The sequence below is a fragment of the Amblyomma mixtum genome, chromosome 9 (assembly GCF_055824585.1).
Source record: "Amblyomma mixtum isolate Tamu chromosome 9, ASM5582458v1, whole genome shotgun sequence".
Classification (NCBI taxonomy): Eukaryota; Metazoa; Arthropoda; class Arachnida; order Ixodida; family Ixodidae; genus Amblyomma; species Amblyomma mixtum.
The window spans coordinates 104,999,981-105,014,347 of record NC_143020.1 but is presented as its reverse complement, the minus strand read 5'-3'; the positions used below and the strand labels follow the sequence as shown (position 1 = coordinate 105,014,347).

The 14,367-nt window shown below is 47.9% G+C and overlaps 2 protein-coding genes across 3 annotated transcripts in view; one reads left to right on the top strand and one right to left on the bottom strand.

Moving 5' to 3' along the window:
• LOC149330499 (MFS-type transporter SLC18B1-like) overlaps positions 1–13,397 on the bottom strand; it is a 40,486-nt gene extending 27,089 nt beyond the window's left edge. Inside the window, exon 1 of one of the 2 annotated variants that reach the window (XM_089561099.1) lies at positions 12,001–13,397. In XM_089561099.1, the coding sequence (XP_089417225.1) occupies positions 12,001–12,237 (237 nt within the window). In that variant the 5' untranslated portion in view covers positions 12,238–13,397. Of the gene's footprint in view, positions 1–7,775; positions 8,911–12,000 lie in introns of those variants that run through there. The other variant, XM_089561100.1, reaches the window with a different exon arrangement.
• LOC149330500 (uncharacterized) lies at positions 1,764–3,393 on the top strand. The gene is made up of 2 exons (XM_089561098.1): positions 1,764–2,689; positions 2,748–3,393. The coding sequence occupies exons 1-2, from the start codon at positions 1,784–1,786 to the stop codon at positions 2,787–2,789; spliced, it is 948 nt and encodes a 315-aa protein (XP_089417224.1). The 5' UTR covers positions 1,764–1,783; the 3' UTR covers positions 2,790–3,393.
• Positions 13,398–14,367: the final 970 nt, after the last annotated feature.

Here is a 14,367-nt window from a genome sequence, read left to right as displayed (position 1 = left end):
GGTGACTCAGAGGTGCCGCCGCCGCGCTCTCCAGTTGCGCATGCCCACTAGCGGCGCATAGCTAGCGTGCCGGGGCCGCCACCGCTGCCGCGCGCTCTCCGTCACTTCTCTCTCCTCGTTGCTTTCGCAATCCTCCAGATTTAACCAGAGCTAAACCACTGCCAATTATTCCTTTTTGTGAAGGATCGCATGTGAGAAGATGTTCAAGGGAATTGTGAATACTGAAGAAAGCTACCCAAAACAAAACTAAATATGCAATGATTTTCTCATGCTTCAAACTTAGTACATTTTATACTTCGGTCACCTATCACACTATCAGGGTATACTGCTGGGCAAGCTGGTTTGACATATTCAATATGTAGCGCTGGCAGACGACGGACGAAGAAAGGACGAGAAAAATTGTTTCGAATCAAGAATTGAAATGGCCCTAGGGCAGCTTTGGCACTTGGTGACTTTTCAGCGGCACCTGGCGACATTTAGCGACACCTAACGACATTTAGCGACACCTAACGACATTTAGCGGCAGGCCGACGCATAGCTTGTCCAGACAGCTGACGCACTCCCTTTGCATGTCACCCACGTGTCCTTACCTAAAATCACTCCAGACAGCACCTAACGGTTACACTTGAACAGCCAGTCGAGGCGCATGCTCTGGTGAGTCGAAAGAATAAATGCGAAAGCTGTGCTACTTCCAAGGAAAAAACGCACTCTGTGAACAAGTGTACGCCATTGCACAGCACGCTTCGCCAACCGCACCGATTGATATTTTCGGTGCGACACAACAGCAGAGTGTCACGCCGCTCAAAAAGCGCAGGCCCGCGAACTCGAAGCTTATCGATCATCACGAAGCTGAGGGAAACCAAGTCTAAGGTACAAGCGCACCCCAAGAAACATGTTATCGAAAGTTCAGCGTCCTTACTTTGCGAAATAAGAGGGCGATTAAGCAGTACCTTATTTAGCGCTAGAGCGCGGTCACTTTGCAAGAGCAGTGAGGTGCTATCGGACATCGTTGCAGACGACGACACTTGAGTGGGAACCAGGAGAGCGTCCGCTCCCACGACAAGGTGCAGTCGAAATCAGTACGAGGCTCAGAGCTTGAGGCTAAGCTTACTTCTAGTAAAGTGCTCCATTGAATTTGGTTTTGCGGAAGGCCGAAAAAAAAAACTGCGAGGACACTTTGGCAAATGAAGTGTTGAGAGGCGAAAGCCGACGACACTATGCCGTGACGACTTCCGGTGGATGTGACGTCACCCCGTTCCCGTGGCTATATCGATACCCAAATTATACATCTTACCGGGATCTTAAGTGTTAATTACGCTTAATTACACATTTTTCCATCTAATCTGACACAAATGCGACGTTTCTCCGAACATTCTGTGACAATTCTGCGACATTCTGTGAACATTCTCTGGCAATAACTCTACAGTCATCAAACTTGGCTCCTAGGTTCATTTCTTCCTCCTCTATCTGAAGCAACCATTGGTTTTCTTCCATCTTTTTTATTTCCCGAGTTAAACGCGTGTGACACGCTTTGCTAACGGGCGGACGACAGTATGAGCCATTGAAGGCTTTCGCCTTAATAAAAGTATACGTACAGTGCATAGAAGTGCCCAACAAACGCGGGCACACGCAAAGACCTCAAGTGCTGACACGAAACTAAGCATAATTCACCGCAAGAAATACCTATAAAAGCGATTCGCCTACAATATGTTACGCAGAGTTGCCTTTTCACATGGCTTGGTTCATGTCGTGCAGGGGGCACGCCACTGCAACGAACGTGGTCATGAAACCGCCACTCTTTGCGCAGGCCTTCCTGATTTGGATCTTTGCTGCGCTGAATTCCTGCCTTGGCAGCATCTACCCCGCCACTGCCCGTCACCTCGGTGAGGCTGCTTCGCAGCTTCCCGTGTTCATCGCCAAGACAGCAGAAGACACGTTCCATCCGCCACATCCAGCTACAGTCGAAACGCCTGCCTGGCAACCACACACCACCGTCACCACAGGAGCCACGCCTCGACTACAAATGCAGCTATCGTTCTGGGGCCATTCGGGGCACGCCACTGCAACGAACGTGGTCATGAAACCGCCACTCTTTGCGCAGGCCTTCCTGATTTGGATCTTTGCTGCGCTGAATTCCTGCCTTGGCAGCATCTACCCCGCCACTGCCCGTCACCTCGGTGAGGCTGCTTCGCAGCTTCCCGTGTTCATCGCCAAGACAGCAGAAGACACGTTCCATCCGCCACATCCAGCTACAGTCGAAACGCCTGCCTGGCAACCACACACCACCGTCACCACAGGAGCCACGCCTCGACTACAAATGCAGCTATCGTTCTGGGGCCATTCGGGGCACGCCACTGCAACGAACGTGGTCATGAAACCGCCACTCTTTGCGCAGGCCTTCCTGATTTGGATCTTTGCTGCGCTGAATTCCTGCCTTGGCAGCATCTACCCCGCCACTGCCCGTCACCTCGGTGAGGCTGCTTCGCAGCTTCCCGTGTTCATCGCCAAGACAGCAGAAGACACGTTCCATCCGCCACATCCAGCTACAGTCGAAACGCCTGCCTGGCAACCACACACCACCGTCACCACAGGAGCCACGCCTCGACTACAAATGCAGCTATCGTTCTGGGGCCATTCGGGGCACGCCACTGCAACGAACGTGGTCATGAAACCGCCACTCTTTGCGCAGGTTAGTTACCTACCTCATGCCAACTCTGTCCGTACTAGCAACCCCTTCTTGGTCGCAGTGTCGTGCCCCGCTGACCTGCTTGACTTCTACCGTAGAGTAATGTGCCTGTCATGTTACTTTTGTCTCAACGCCCACCTGGTATGCCTCTTGCTTGTCCTCTCGGGTGACGTTGAACTAAATCCTGGTCCTACAGAAGAGGACACACCTGTATCGCTTGAATCAATTTCGCAGACACTGTTTCGCTTAGAACAGTCCCAAGCCATAGTCCTTGCTGAACTCGCAAAAATACGTGCTGCACAAACTGATATTGAAGGTGTGGTCAGCCGCTTGTCTTCTCGCGTTGATGCACTGGAAAAAATTGCCGAGCTGAATCAACAAATCGACCCCAATTCTTCTAGCACTTCACAAACGAATGTAGAAAAATTTTCTGCGGAAATTAAAGTTCTTGCCGACAAATATGATGACGCAGAGAATCGCCTTCGCCGCGGCAATTTGATCTTTTTTGGAATTAAGGATGATCGCGCTGAAACCTGGGCTCAGTCTGAGTCTCTGATTATTTCTTTTTGTTCAGATAAACTTAGCCTTACCGTCAGCCCTGATGACATTGAACGGGCGCACAGGATAGGGCGTTATCAAGAGGAGAAAAATCGCCCAATAGTTGTCAAACTGGCCCGTTTCAAGGAAAAATCAAGGATTTTAACGGCAGGACCGAAGCTAAAAAATACTTTTGCAATTCGCGAAGATTACTCAAAACGTGTGCGAATGGCCAGAAGTAAGCTTTATTCTTACGCCCAAGGAAGAAGCACCACATTTAAGATCCGTTTCGACAAGCTCCTGATGAATGACCGTCAATTTATTTATAACTCTGAAACAGATTCTGTCCAAGAAGTGAAGTTATAGCGTTTGCCATCCGCTCATCGGCCTCCGCCACACCTACTTCGTCAGTCACCACAAGTGACATACGCAGCCCCGAGTTATCAAACCTTAGCAGTTCTACTTTCCAACGTCCGCAGCTATCTGCCCAAAAAAGATGCCGTTGAAGCCTTCCTAAACGATAGCGATACTGATATAGCTATATTTACTGAATCGTGGCTGACCTCGGACATCTCGAATGAAGAGCTGCTGCACGATACGCGATCTTTCACGGTCCACAGACGCGATAGGGTGATGCGGAGAGGAGGTGGTGTATTGGTTTTTGTAAAATCGAGCACGCCTTCTTTTCCTCTTTTGCCCATCTGCAATCATGAAATCGTTGCGATAAGGTTATTGCTTCCTTCTAGCACAGTCATATTGCTTGCATGCTATCGTCCTCCAGACAGCGACATTTCATTTGTTAATGAACTGTACTCAATACTACTCGACCTTAATACCCGTTATCCCCATGCAACTTACTTACTATGCGGCGATTTCAACTTTCCTGATATTGACTGGTACAACTTATCCGCACATTCTGGCCAATCGAGTGAGTTTCTAAACTTAGTTCTTACCTTTAACCTTGTGCAAACAGTTCACACTCCAACTCGCCTAAACAATACCCTCGACCTTGTTCTTGTTTCAGATCCTGAATGTGTCCAGTCATTATCATCCATTCCGGGCTTCAGCGATCATTGTACCTTGTTGTTTAACTTATCTATACCCATCGCTACTCGTCAACCTTCAGTTAAATTCATTCGTGACTATAATAAGGCCGATGTTCCAAGTATCATTGCTGAGCTAGACAAGTTTTTCCATCACTTTCGTATGTCCTCTTCCACAAGAACCGTCAATGATAACTGGTTGCTCTTCAAACAAAAATTAATATCACTTATTCATCTATATGTACCCCTCGTACGCATTCGAGGTGATGCCAGCAAACCTTGGTTTTCCAATGCCCTCAGAAAACTTTTAATGAAAAAAAAACGTCTTTTCCGTCTTGCAAAGCATTCTCCCAGTGTCTCAAGGTGGGATAAGTATTTCGCGTGTCTTTGCGAATACACGAGACTTTTGCGAAGCTCAAAAAAGAAATTTTACCACCAGGACTTGCTAGAAATCATGCGCTCCAATCCAAAGAAATTCTGGAATCTCCTTACGCCAGGTAATAGGTCTACGCATCACATCTCCTTGGTTAACCCGGATGGCTCTGCGGTCGCATCAGGCGAACGCAGTGCTGTAATGAACTCTTATTTCTCCTCGGTTTTCACCAATGAATCTACTTCAGACATTCCTCCTGTATCGAAGTTTTCATTTTCGCAAATGCCGCCTGTTACTATAACAGCTAACGGTATTGGAAGCCTCATCGAAAAACTTAAAGTATCAAGTGCCCCGGGACCAGACAATATACCAGTTAAGATACTGAAATGCACCAAGGAAATCTCCAGTCAAATTTTGCAAATAATCTTTGATCAATCTATTGCTACCAGCTTAATTCCGGACGACTGGAAGCTAAGTCGAGTAGTACCAGTTTTTAAAGCAGGCAACCGTCATGATCCGTCCAACTACCGTCCAATTTCTTTAACCTGCATTGCATGCAAACTATTAGAGCATATTATATATTCACAAACCGCATCTCACCTTGATTCTAACTCTTTCTTTTTTTCCAATCAGCACGGCTTCCGATCCGGTTACTCATGCGAAACCCAACTATTCGAATTCACTACCAACCTTAACCTAAACTTAGATTCTTCATTCCAGACAGACGTCATTTACCTTGATTTTTCAAAAGCATTTGATCGTGTACCCCACCAACGCCTTTTAGCTAAACTTTCATGCTTATGCCTCGATCCCCTGATATTAAAATGGATTCGCTGCTTCCTAACTGATCGCTCTCAATTCACTGCTATCGATAATGACAATTCTCCCACAACAAAAGTTTTCTCTGGTGTGCCTCAGGGCTCGGTGCTCGGCCCACTTTTATTTTTAATCTTCATCAATGATCTTCCTTCCGACATTTCATCGACAATTCGTCTTTTCGCAGATGACTGCGTCCTGTACCGCCGCATAACTACTAACAATGATCAGGAATTGCTCCAAAGCGACCTAAACAGGATTGAAAGCTGGTGTTCCACATGGCTAATGACGCTCAACGTAACGAAATGCAAATACATGCAGGTATCACGCAAGCGCACTAATATCGACTACGCTTATTCACTCAGTTCAACCATCCTTACTAAAGCCGAATCATACCGGTATCTTGGCATCCATATCACGAGCAACCTCACTTGGTCCGAGCACATCACGAAGATTGCTGCTGATGCATCTAAAACACTCGGCTTTATCAGACGCAACCTCAGTTTCTCCCCTTCTTCCATTCGCAGCCTAGCCTACAAAACTTTCGTCCGTAGCAAACTTGAATTTGCATCCCCAATATGGAACCCACATCAAGCCTACTTAATAGCCAGCCTAGAAGCCGTCCAAAACCGTGCAGCCCGCTTTATTTCCTCCAACTATGACACCCGCTCTAGCATTACCAAAATAAAATTATCTGCCGACATCGAGCCTCTCGCGCATAGGCGTATAATTGCCCGTTTATCATTATTCCATAAATTGTACTATTGTTTTCCCTCACTTCGACACTCCCTTCTGCTCCCTCCCCTCCGAACATCACGCCGTCTTTTCAACTCCATGAGCATCCTAAGACTTCATGGCTCCTCAAACGCATTTAACAAGTCATTTCTGCCTCTTGCCATTAATGAATGGAATTCACTACCCGAATTAATTGTCACTGAACGCGATGCTCTGAAATTCCGCCAAATGCTGTCATTGCACTTGAAATCCCAATGTGGGTAACTGTTGCCTTTGCGTTTTATTTTTATGTTATGATTGTTTGATATACTACTGCACCTGTCTGCCTGATTTATAAACGTGTTTTTCTTTTTTTTTTCTCTTCCAAGCAACGATTGTTTCACTGTATACTTTTTCTTCACTGTATACTTTTTTTTCAGTTTTTTTTCACTGTTTTACTGTACTTTTTTGTATATGTATATTTTTTTTTTTTGACCTAATAATGTCATTACTTGCTTCGATGTTCGCCCCCCCCTTATGTAATACCCCGCCAGGGGTCTTTAAGGGCCATTAAATGATGATGATGATGATAGAGGAGTGCGAAGGCGCATGCCATTCCGTGGGAGTCGTATTCACACGTGGCCACTCAATTTCCCGAACTCGAGCCGGAAATGTGAGCCAATCTTTTCAACTAAAAAAAAAAAAAATCATGTGCAGGCTCTGAGATAACGCTTCTCCGAAATTAACGGAAGTATTTTTGTCCTAAAATAAAAAAAAAATACTGCAAGCCAGTCATCAGACGTCTCTCCATAAGCCCGAATATCGTTATTTAGATAACAAAAAGGCTCCTTTGCCTGCTTCTTTTTGTATAATCCTTGTTTCACTGTGCCATACGTACACACACTGTTCGCGCATGCAAATATTTTCTACATCTTCTGCCTGCGATTAAAAGCTTAGTTCAGGGTCAGCGCCTAACTTGAGTTCCTTGCGTGTGTGTATCCGCTCATGGTGCGTGTTCTTTCCTGCATGGTTCCAACTCGCTCAACTCACCAATTCAGAAAGTAAAGATATCTGGCCAAATGTGTAGGGAAATTACCCAAGGTAGAATAGGTGTAATTGCTCGTTAGCATCCACCAAGCGAACAAGCGAGTAATTAAAACCACCTAACCAAGCCGCTCTTTGCTTGTTCCCATGAAGCACGGATAATTGGCCCAGTATAGACAAATATTGGCCAACACTGGCCAATATTAGGAAAAACCGGCCCTACAAAGGACTAGTGAAAACATCCATTCTCAATAACGGGCCGATTACATGTGCAGCTTGGGTTCAGGTAACTGGACAATCGTCGACCGCGTACCTCCTTGGGGCCCCACCGCGGTGGCTCTGGTTACTGCGTTCGGCTACTGACCAGAAAGACGCGGGTTGGATCAAGGCCGCGGCGGCCGAATTTCGATGGAGGCGAAACTCTAGAAGCCCGTGTACTGCGCGATGTCAGTGCACGTTAAAGAACACCAGGTGGTCGAAATATCAGGAGCCCTTCACTACGGCGTCCCTCATAGCCTGAGTCGCTTTGAGACGTTAAACGCCAATAAACCAATAAACCAACCTCCATGGGGAAGAAGGGTGCCTGCAGTGAATAGCTCAAGGCGGCGCAGAAGTTGCCCATGTAGATGAAGATGACCATAAGCCACTGCTTCTTGGTGAACTTGGGCACCTTGGCGGACACTAAATTGCCGAACCAGTCCTGGCTGGGCGCTGATTGCTGGACGATGTCCTCCTGGATGGTGGGCGTCGCTACGCCCGAGCAGCTGTTCCAGGAGACTGCCTCCTTTGTGTCCATCTTGAGTAGTCCTCGAAGAAAGTTCCACAAGAATCAAAAATAACAGCACGGCTCTGTGCTTGGTTTCCTGACTCAAAAATGTGCAAGGAGCAGTAGCAGAATCTACAGGTCAGTCGAGTCTTCTTTGGTAAACCACTCCTGCAATAAGCCTAGTACGCAGACGATAGAAAGTAGTCTTGACAAATTCTCGCGCCAACGTCTCGAAGATGACGATGGGTATTACACGCACCACAGTTAGAACAAAGACTCAGGGGGTTGCGGATATCGCGACGCAGACTCCACTGTGTAATCAAGAGGACACTCGAAGAATTCAGGCGCACATGTAGAATTCTCTCGAAGGCCGACATTGGCAGTACTTCGGGCGAACCCAGTAGTTGTGTCCGCGGTTCTAATAATGCCTTGCCCCAATGCCTAGCTATCTTCAAGCAAAGGATTGTAAAGTCCTACTTCGGTATACAACACGGCACTTTCAACACGTTCTTCGTTCTAGTTGAATCTCACCACTGCGATGCTTCCGAGCACATTCTGTGACTCTCCACTGCTTAAGTCGTACCTTGTCCCAAGCAGTTCTTCTACACGATGTTGCCAGGAAGCAGTGTCAAGCCTTCGAGCATGTGCAGGGTCCAGAACTTGGCGCAAGCTGTTTTCCAGTATCACAAAGACTAAAAGACGCTTCCGTTAACATTCAGCACGCCCACTTCTGTGCTTATTCTACGTCAGATATCTTGCTCCATCTTCCGAGCAAACCCCCAAGTGTCGTGGCGCTTGAAGACAGCAATGTGAATGGAACCTGCGAACAGTTGCGTTCTCGTAGCAGCTATAGACTCTGGGGCTGCCACCACGTTCGACGAACAGCGCCGCTAAAAAAACTGCTCCGTGGACTTGCCCGAGACTTTGGTAATCTTGTGTGTTCGGGGAGTACCCTCGCCTATCTCATACCACGCATCCGGCAGTAGCGCGCAGGAAGTCATTATCCGTTGAAATGCGCGCGTTGGGCTCTCTGGAAGTGAGCTTTCTTGATTACGGCTTGATCGGCACCTTGACCCGTGTGCGAGAGATCCCTGACAGTGCTAAATATTGGTCAAAGACAGCGGCTGCGTACACTACATGCTCCCGCACGAGCCTGGCGGACGATATGCTTGAAACCTTAATCAGAGACGAAACAGATATGTACAAGCCGCGGTGGCTGAGTGTGCAACGAGAACCGATGCTTTCTTTGCTTTCACCCGAAGTCGTCGTTGATGTCTTGAGTTTAAGGGAGCAGATAATAACCTACCAAAAAGCAATGAGCAGAGGTACTATATACCTAGAGGGAAAGCTGGGGCCACCGTCTATGCGAGTTTCTTAAAAAGCACTCCATCCACCTTGGGAATGCTGGTAAGACGAGGTTTCGTGCTTGGCTCGTCTAGAGTTTGGCCGAAAACGTGGATTGTCCCTCGGGATTACGAGTTGAGCCGCGGTGCTCTCCTCTGTGCGCAGGTTGTTATTTCAGTCCTGCGTTTTCCAGTTCTTCAGTAGATTTAAATTATTTCAGTAGTGCGTTTTTCAGTTCTTCAATAGATTTAACGCGAGTGAAGGTGCGGTGTTAGGCTGGTATGGAAATTTTCACAGCACTTCTTCGAGGTTTCTAGCTTTTTTTTTTCTCCGGTATCCTGTAAAATGGCTTTGCACCGTGACGTGATGCCGTGACGACGTCGACAGTTTCGCAACACCAGCGCGTATATTGGCAAAGTGTTTTGCTAACACACAAAGGAACTGCCGATGTCTTGTTCAACCCGCAGAACATCGATGTTCTGACGCCAGCCTAACCTTTATACAGGTCATTTTACTTCCTCCCATAGCGGACAGTTGTGTGCGTAAAAATGACTACACTTCTAACAAAACAATATGCCGCTACTATAAAGCGCTCAGCGATTCATGCGTTACTCATTGGCTCATGGTCGTTACAAAGAAGTGTCCGGTCCATTCTGAGAAGATTTGGTTTGGTTTGGATTATGGGTGTTTAACGTCCCAAAGCGACTCAGGCTATGGACGCCGTAGTGAAGGGATCCGGAAATTTCGACCACCTGGGATTCTTTAACGTTCACCGACATCGCACAGCACAAGCGCCTCTAGAATTTCACGTCCATCGAAATTCGACCGCCACGGCCGGGATCGAACCCGTGCCTTTCGGGTCAGCAGCCGAACGCTGTAACCACTGAGCCATCGCGGCGGGAAGCATCGCCCCAAAAGTGAATTTGGCACTCTTTGTGTTCGAGACTCCCACCGCGACCGCAAGGCGTACATAATTCCCCCCAAAAATTACCCGACAGACAGCACCTTGTAATCGGTTACTAGTTTTCTGCAAAGTGTACAACACTTGAGCGCACTAAATAGCCCAAGGTGGTGGAATTCGGATCCCTCACCTACGGCGCGGTTGAGGTGTCCGCCATGAGGACCATCCATCGAGAAGCGAGATCATCAATGTTGTCGACGCCAGCAAGTATTGCTCTATTGTTTCTGAGACAACGTTGCCCGCGCGTACGCGTGCAGCGTACATCTCTGTCACTACATCCACAAAAAGCATAACGCGAAACCTATAGTATTAGTTGATGATGAATACGATGTGCAATGCACAGCGCGACAGTGTGTTGCAGTTAGAAGGAGGCGTGATCGGCTGCGGCGGTAGCCTACAGTGCTCTACGCGCAGTGGCCAGCGAAGCTGATGTGTTCGCGAGCGGAGGGTTCGAATTCCTGTGGCGGATATATTTGAATTTCGCTTGGCACAAACCCAAAAACACCTCAAGATATTGCGCGGGATTTACTCGTCAGAACAGTGCTCTGGCACTAATAGGACTATACGTATAGTGAATTGAACAGCACAACAAACGCGGGCACACGCAAGGAACACAAACCGGGCGCTGACCCGACCCTAAGTTTCATTCACACAAAGGAATAACTGTTACAACGATTTACCCACTATATGTTGCGTACAAACTGTCTTTTCAATTGGCTTGGCTTATGTCGGCCAGCTCAGTTAACTTGAGCCCGGGATGCGAGAACAACTCTCCAGTCCACACAGTAAAACTATCTGGCCGAATGTGTAGGCGAATTCCACAAGGGTGAAGAAGCGTAACTGCTAGTTAGCACCCAACCCAAGCGCACTAACGAGCAATTAATGCTATCTAACCAAGCCGCTCTGTGCTTATTCCCAAGTAGTGCGGAATAGGCCCTATATTGGAAGCGTATTGGCAAGGGCCGGCCCAACAAATGACCTGAGTTAAACCATACATTTTCAATATTGGGCCAATTACCTGTCCTGCTTCATCATCATCATCAGCCTGACTACGCCCACTGTAGGGCAAAGGCCTCTCATGTCTCTCCAGTCAACCCTGCCCTTTGCCAGTTGCGGCCACCGCATCCCCGCAAACTTCTTAATCTCATCCGCCCACCTAACTTTCTGCCACCCCCTGCTACGTCTGCCTTCTCTTGGAATCCACTCCGACCTTGCCTTCGCATTGCATGCCCTGCCCAAGCCCACTTCTTCCTCCTGATTTCGACTAAGACGCCATAACCCGCGTTTGTTCCCTCACCCACTCCTCCCGCTTCCGATCTATTAACGTTACACCTATAATTTTTCTTTCCACGGCTCGCTGCGTTGTCCTTAACTTCAGCTGAACCCTCTTTGTTAGCCTCCACGTTTCTGCCCCATAGGTGAGTACCGGTAACATACAACTGTTTTAGACATTTCTCTTGAAGGATATTGGCAAACTGCCATTCATGATCTGAGAGAACCTGCCATATGCGCTCCACCCCATTCTTACTCTTCTAGTTATTTCCCTCTCATGATCCCAATCAGCTGTCACTACCTGCCCTAAGTAGACATTCTCTTACTACTTCCAGCACCTCGCTACCAATTGCGAACGGCTGTTCCGTTGCTAGACTGTTGAACATTACTTTGGCCTTCTGGGCTGCTTGGGTTCAGGTAAGTGGACCATCGTCGACCACGTACCTTCTTGGGGAAGAAGGGTGCCTGCAGTGAGAAGCTCATGGCGGCGCAGAAGTTGCCCAGGTAGATGAGGACGATCATAAGCCACTGCTTCTTGGTGATCTTGGGCAGCTTGCCGGAATCTGAATTGCCGAACCAGGCCCTGCTGGGCGCTGATCTCTGGACGAAGATATCCTCCTGGATAGTGGGCGTCGCTACTGCCGAGTAGCTGCTCCAGAATACGGCCTCCTTTGTGTCCATCTTGAGTGGTCCTTGAAGAAAGTTCTACCAGGATAAAAAAACTAATACCACGGCCTTGTGCTTGGTTGCCTGACTCAAAAATGTCCAGGGAACAGTAGCAAAATCTACATGTCAGTCAAGATTTCTTGGGTAAACCACTCCTGCAATAAGCCTAGTGCGCAGACGAGAGGAAGTGGCCTTGACCAATTTCGGCAACGTCTCGCGCTCGAAGATGACGATGGGTATTACACGCACAACAACAAAGCCTCGGGGAGTTACGGATATCGCGACGCAGATTCCACTGTGTAAACAAGGGGACACTCGAAAAATTCAGGCGCACATGCAGAATTCTCTCGAAGCCCGACAATGGCAGCACTTGGGGCGAACCCAGACGTTGTGTCCACGGTTCTAATCGTGCCTTGCCCCAAGGCCTATCTTCAAGCAAATGATTGTAAAGTCCTTCTTGGGTCTAGAGCACGGCACTTTCAACACGTTCTTCGTTCCAATTGAACCTCGCCACTACGATGCTTCCGAGCAGATTCTGCGACTGTCCACTGCTTAAGTCGCACCTTTTCCGAAGCTGTTCTTCCACACGATGTTACCAGGAAGCAGTGTCAAGCCTTCGAGGATGTGTAGGATCCAGAACTCGACGCAAGCTGTTTTCCAGTATCACAAAGACTAAAAGACGCTTCCGCGAACATTCAGCACGCCCACTTCTCTGCTGATTCTACGTCAAACACCTTGCTCCATCTGAACACACCCTCAAAGTGTCTTGGTGCTTGAAGACAGCAGGTGAATGGAACCTGCGGACAGTTGCTTTCGCGTAGCAGCTGTAGACTCTGGGACTGCCACTACGTCCGACGAACAGCGCCGCTATGAACACTGCCCCGGGGACTTGCCCGAGACTGCAGTAATCTTTTGTGTTCGGGGAGGACCCTCGGCTATCTCTTACCACGCATCCGGCACTGGTGCGCAGCAAGTCCTTATCCGCTGTCATGCGCGCGTTCGGGCCGTTCGCGGTAGCGACAGCTATAGACGGGCGTGAAATGAGCGTCCAGACACGTTTTTCTTGATTACGACTAGATCGGCATCTTGACCCGTGCGCGGGAGAGCCCTGACGGTGTGAAACGTTGGTCCAAGACAGCGGCTGCGTATGCTACATGCTCCCGCGCAAGTCCGGTCTGGCAGGTGATATGCTCGAAACGTTAATCTGTGACGAAGCAGATAGATACAAGCCGCGGTGGCAGTGTGTGCACGAGAACCGATGCTCTCTTTGTTTTTAGCCGAAGTTGTCGTTGATGTCTTGTCGAACAAGAGGTCTTGATGTGTTTAGGGGAGCAGATAATAACCGAACAATGAGCATTGTCTTTTTTTCTTGCCTTTTCCGCCACTTTCTTCCATTCTTTCAAAGATACATCTGAAAGTGCACACAGTGGAAAGTTTCAACGGAACGTTACATCTCTCGGGGCAGACGACGCGAAAAATCTAACTGCTCGGACTTCAGTTCTCTTTAGGATGAGGACTGAAGAACAGGGATATTGCAGGCTAGAACGTAGCTCAAGGTAGGAACCAGAATATTAACTGATGTTCTATACTAATGTTTTTGTGGTGCCTTTTTACTACAAAACCTTGATATTGTGCGACACATTCTATTTGTGCTTGAAATATATCGCTTCATAAACGCTACGCATGGTGCTGTAGTTCATGTACTATGATCAGTACCCCTGTGACGTCCTTTTTAATATTTGGAAGAAAGTGACCTTCAGTGACCTTTGTTCCAGTGACAAGAAAATTAACCTTTCTGAGCTGAGCCCACAAACACGACAGAAAACGATTTTGAATCTTTTTCGGAACGACTGAACGTAATTTTGAACACGATACCCCCACAGACAAGTTTGCATTGTCCCTTAAAATGATCCTTGGATAATTTCGCCTGATTTTTGTTCGTGTAAACTCCGATAGCTGGGCCACTCGGTCGTGATTCCCCTCGGCGCTTGTTCGGCAGAAGAATATTTTTTTTCATTCCCGAGAAATTTGGGGTAAGTGTTGGAAAACCTATCTCCTGCCACTATTAAACGAGCTTGTGACATTGGTTGAGTAGACTGCCATGGGTTTGCTTAGTTAATTTTTCAAGTTAGATTTAACGCGACA

What these genes read in the sequence shown, in the direction of transcription:
- LOC149330500 (XM_089561098.1), top strand. Translation starts at nt 1,784, where the DNA reads ATGAAACCGCCACTCTTTGCGCAGGCCTTCCTGATTTGGATCTTTGCT. An exon ending in AACCGCCACTCTTTGCGCAG is followed by an intron (nt 2,690 to 2,747) that starts GTTAGTTACCTA and finishes TCTTGGTCGCAG; the next exon opens with TGTCGTGCCCCGCTGACCTG.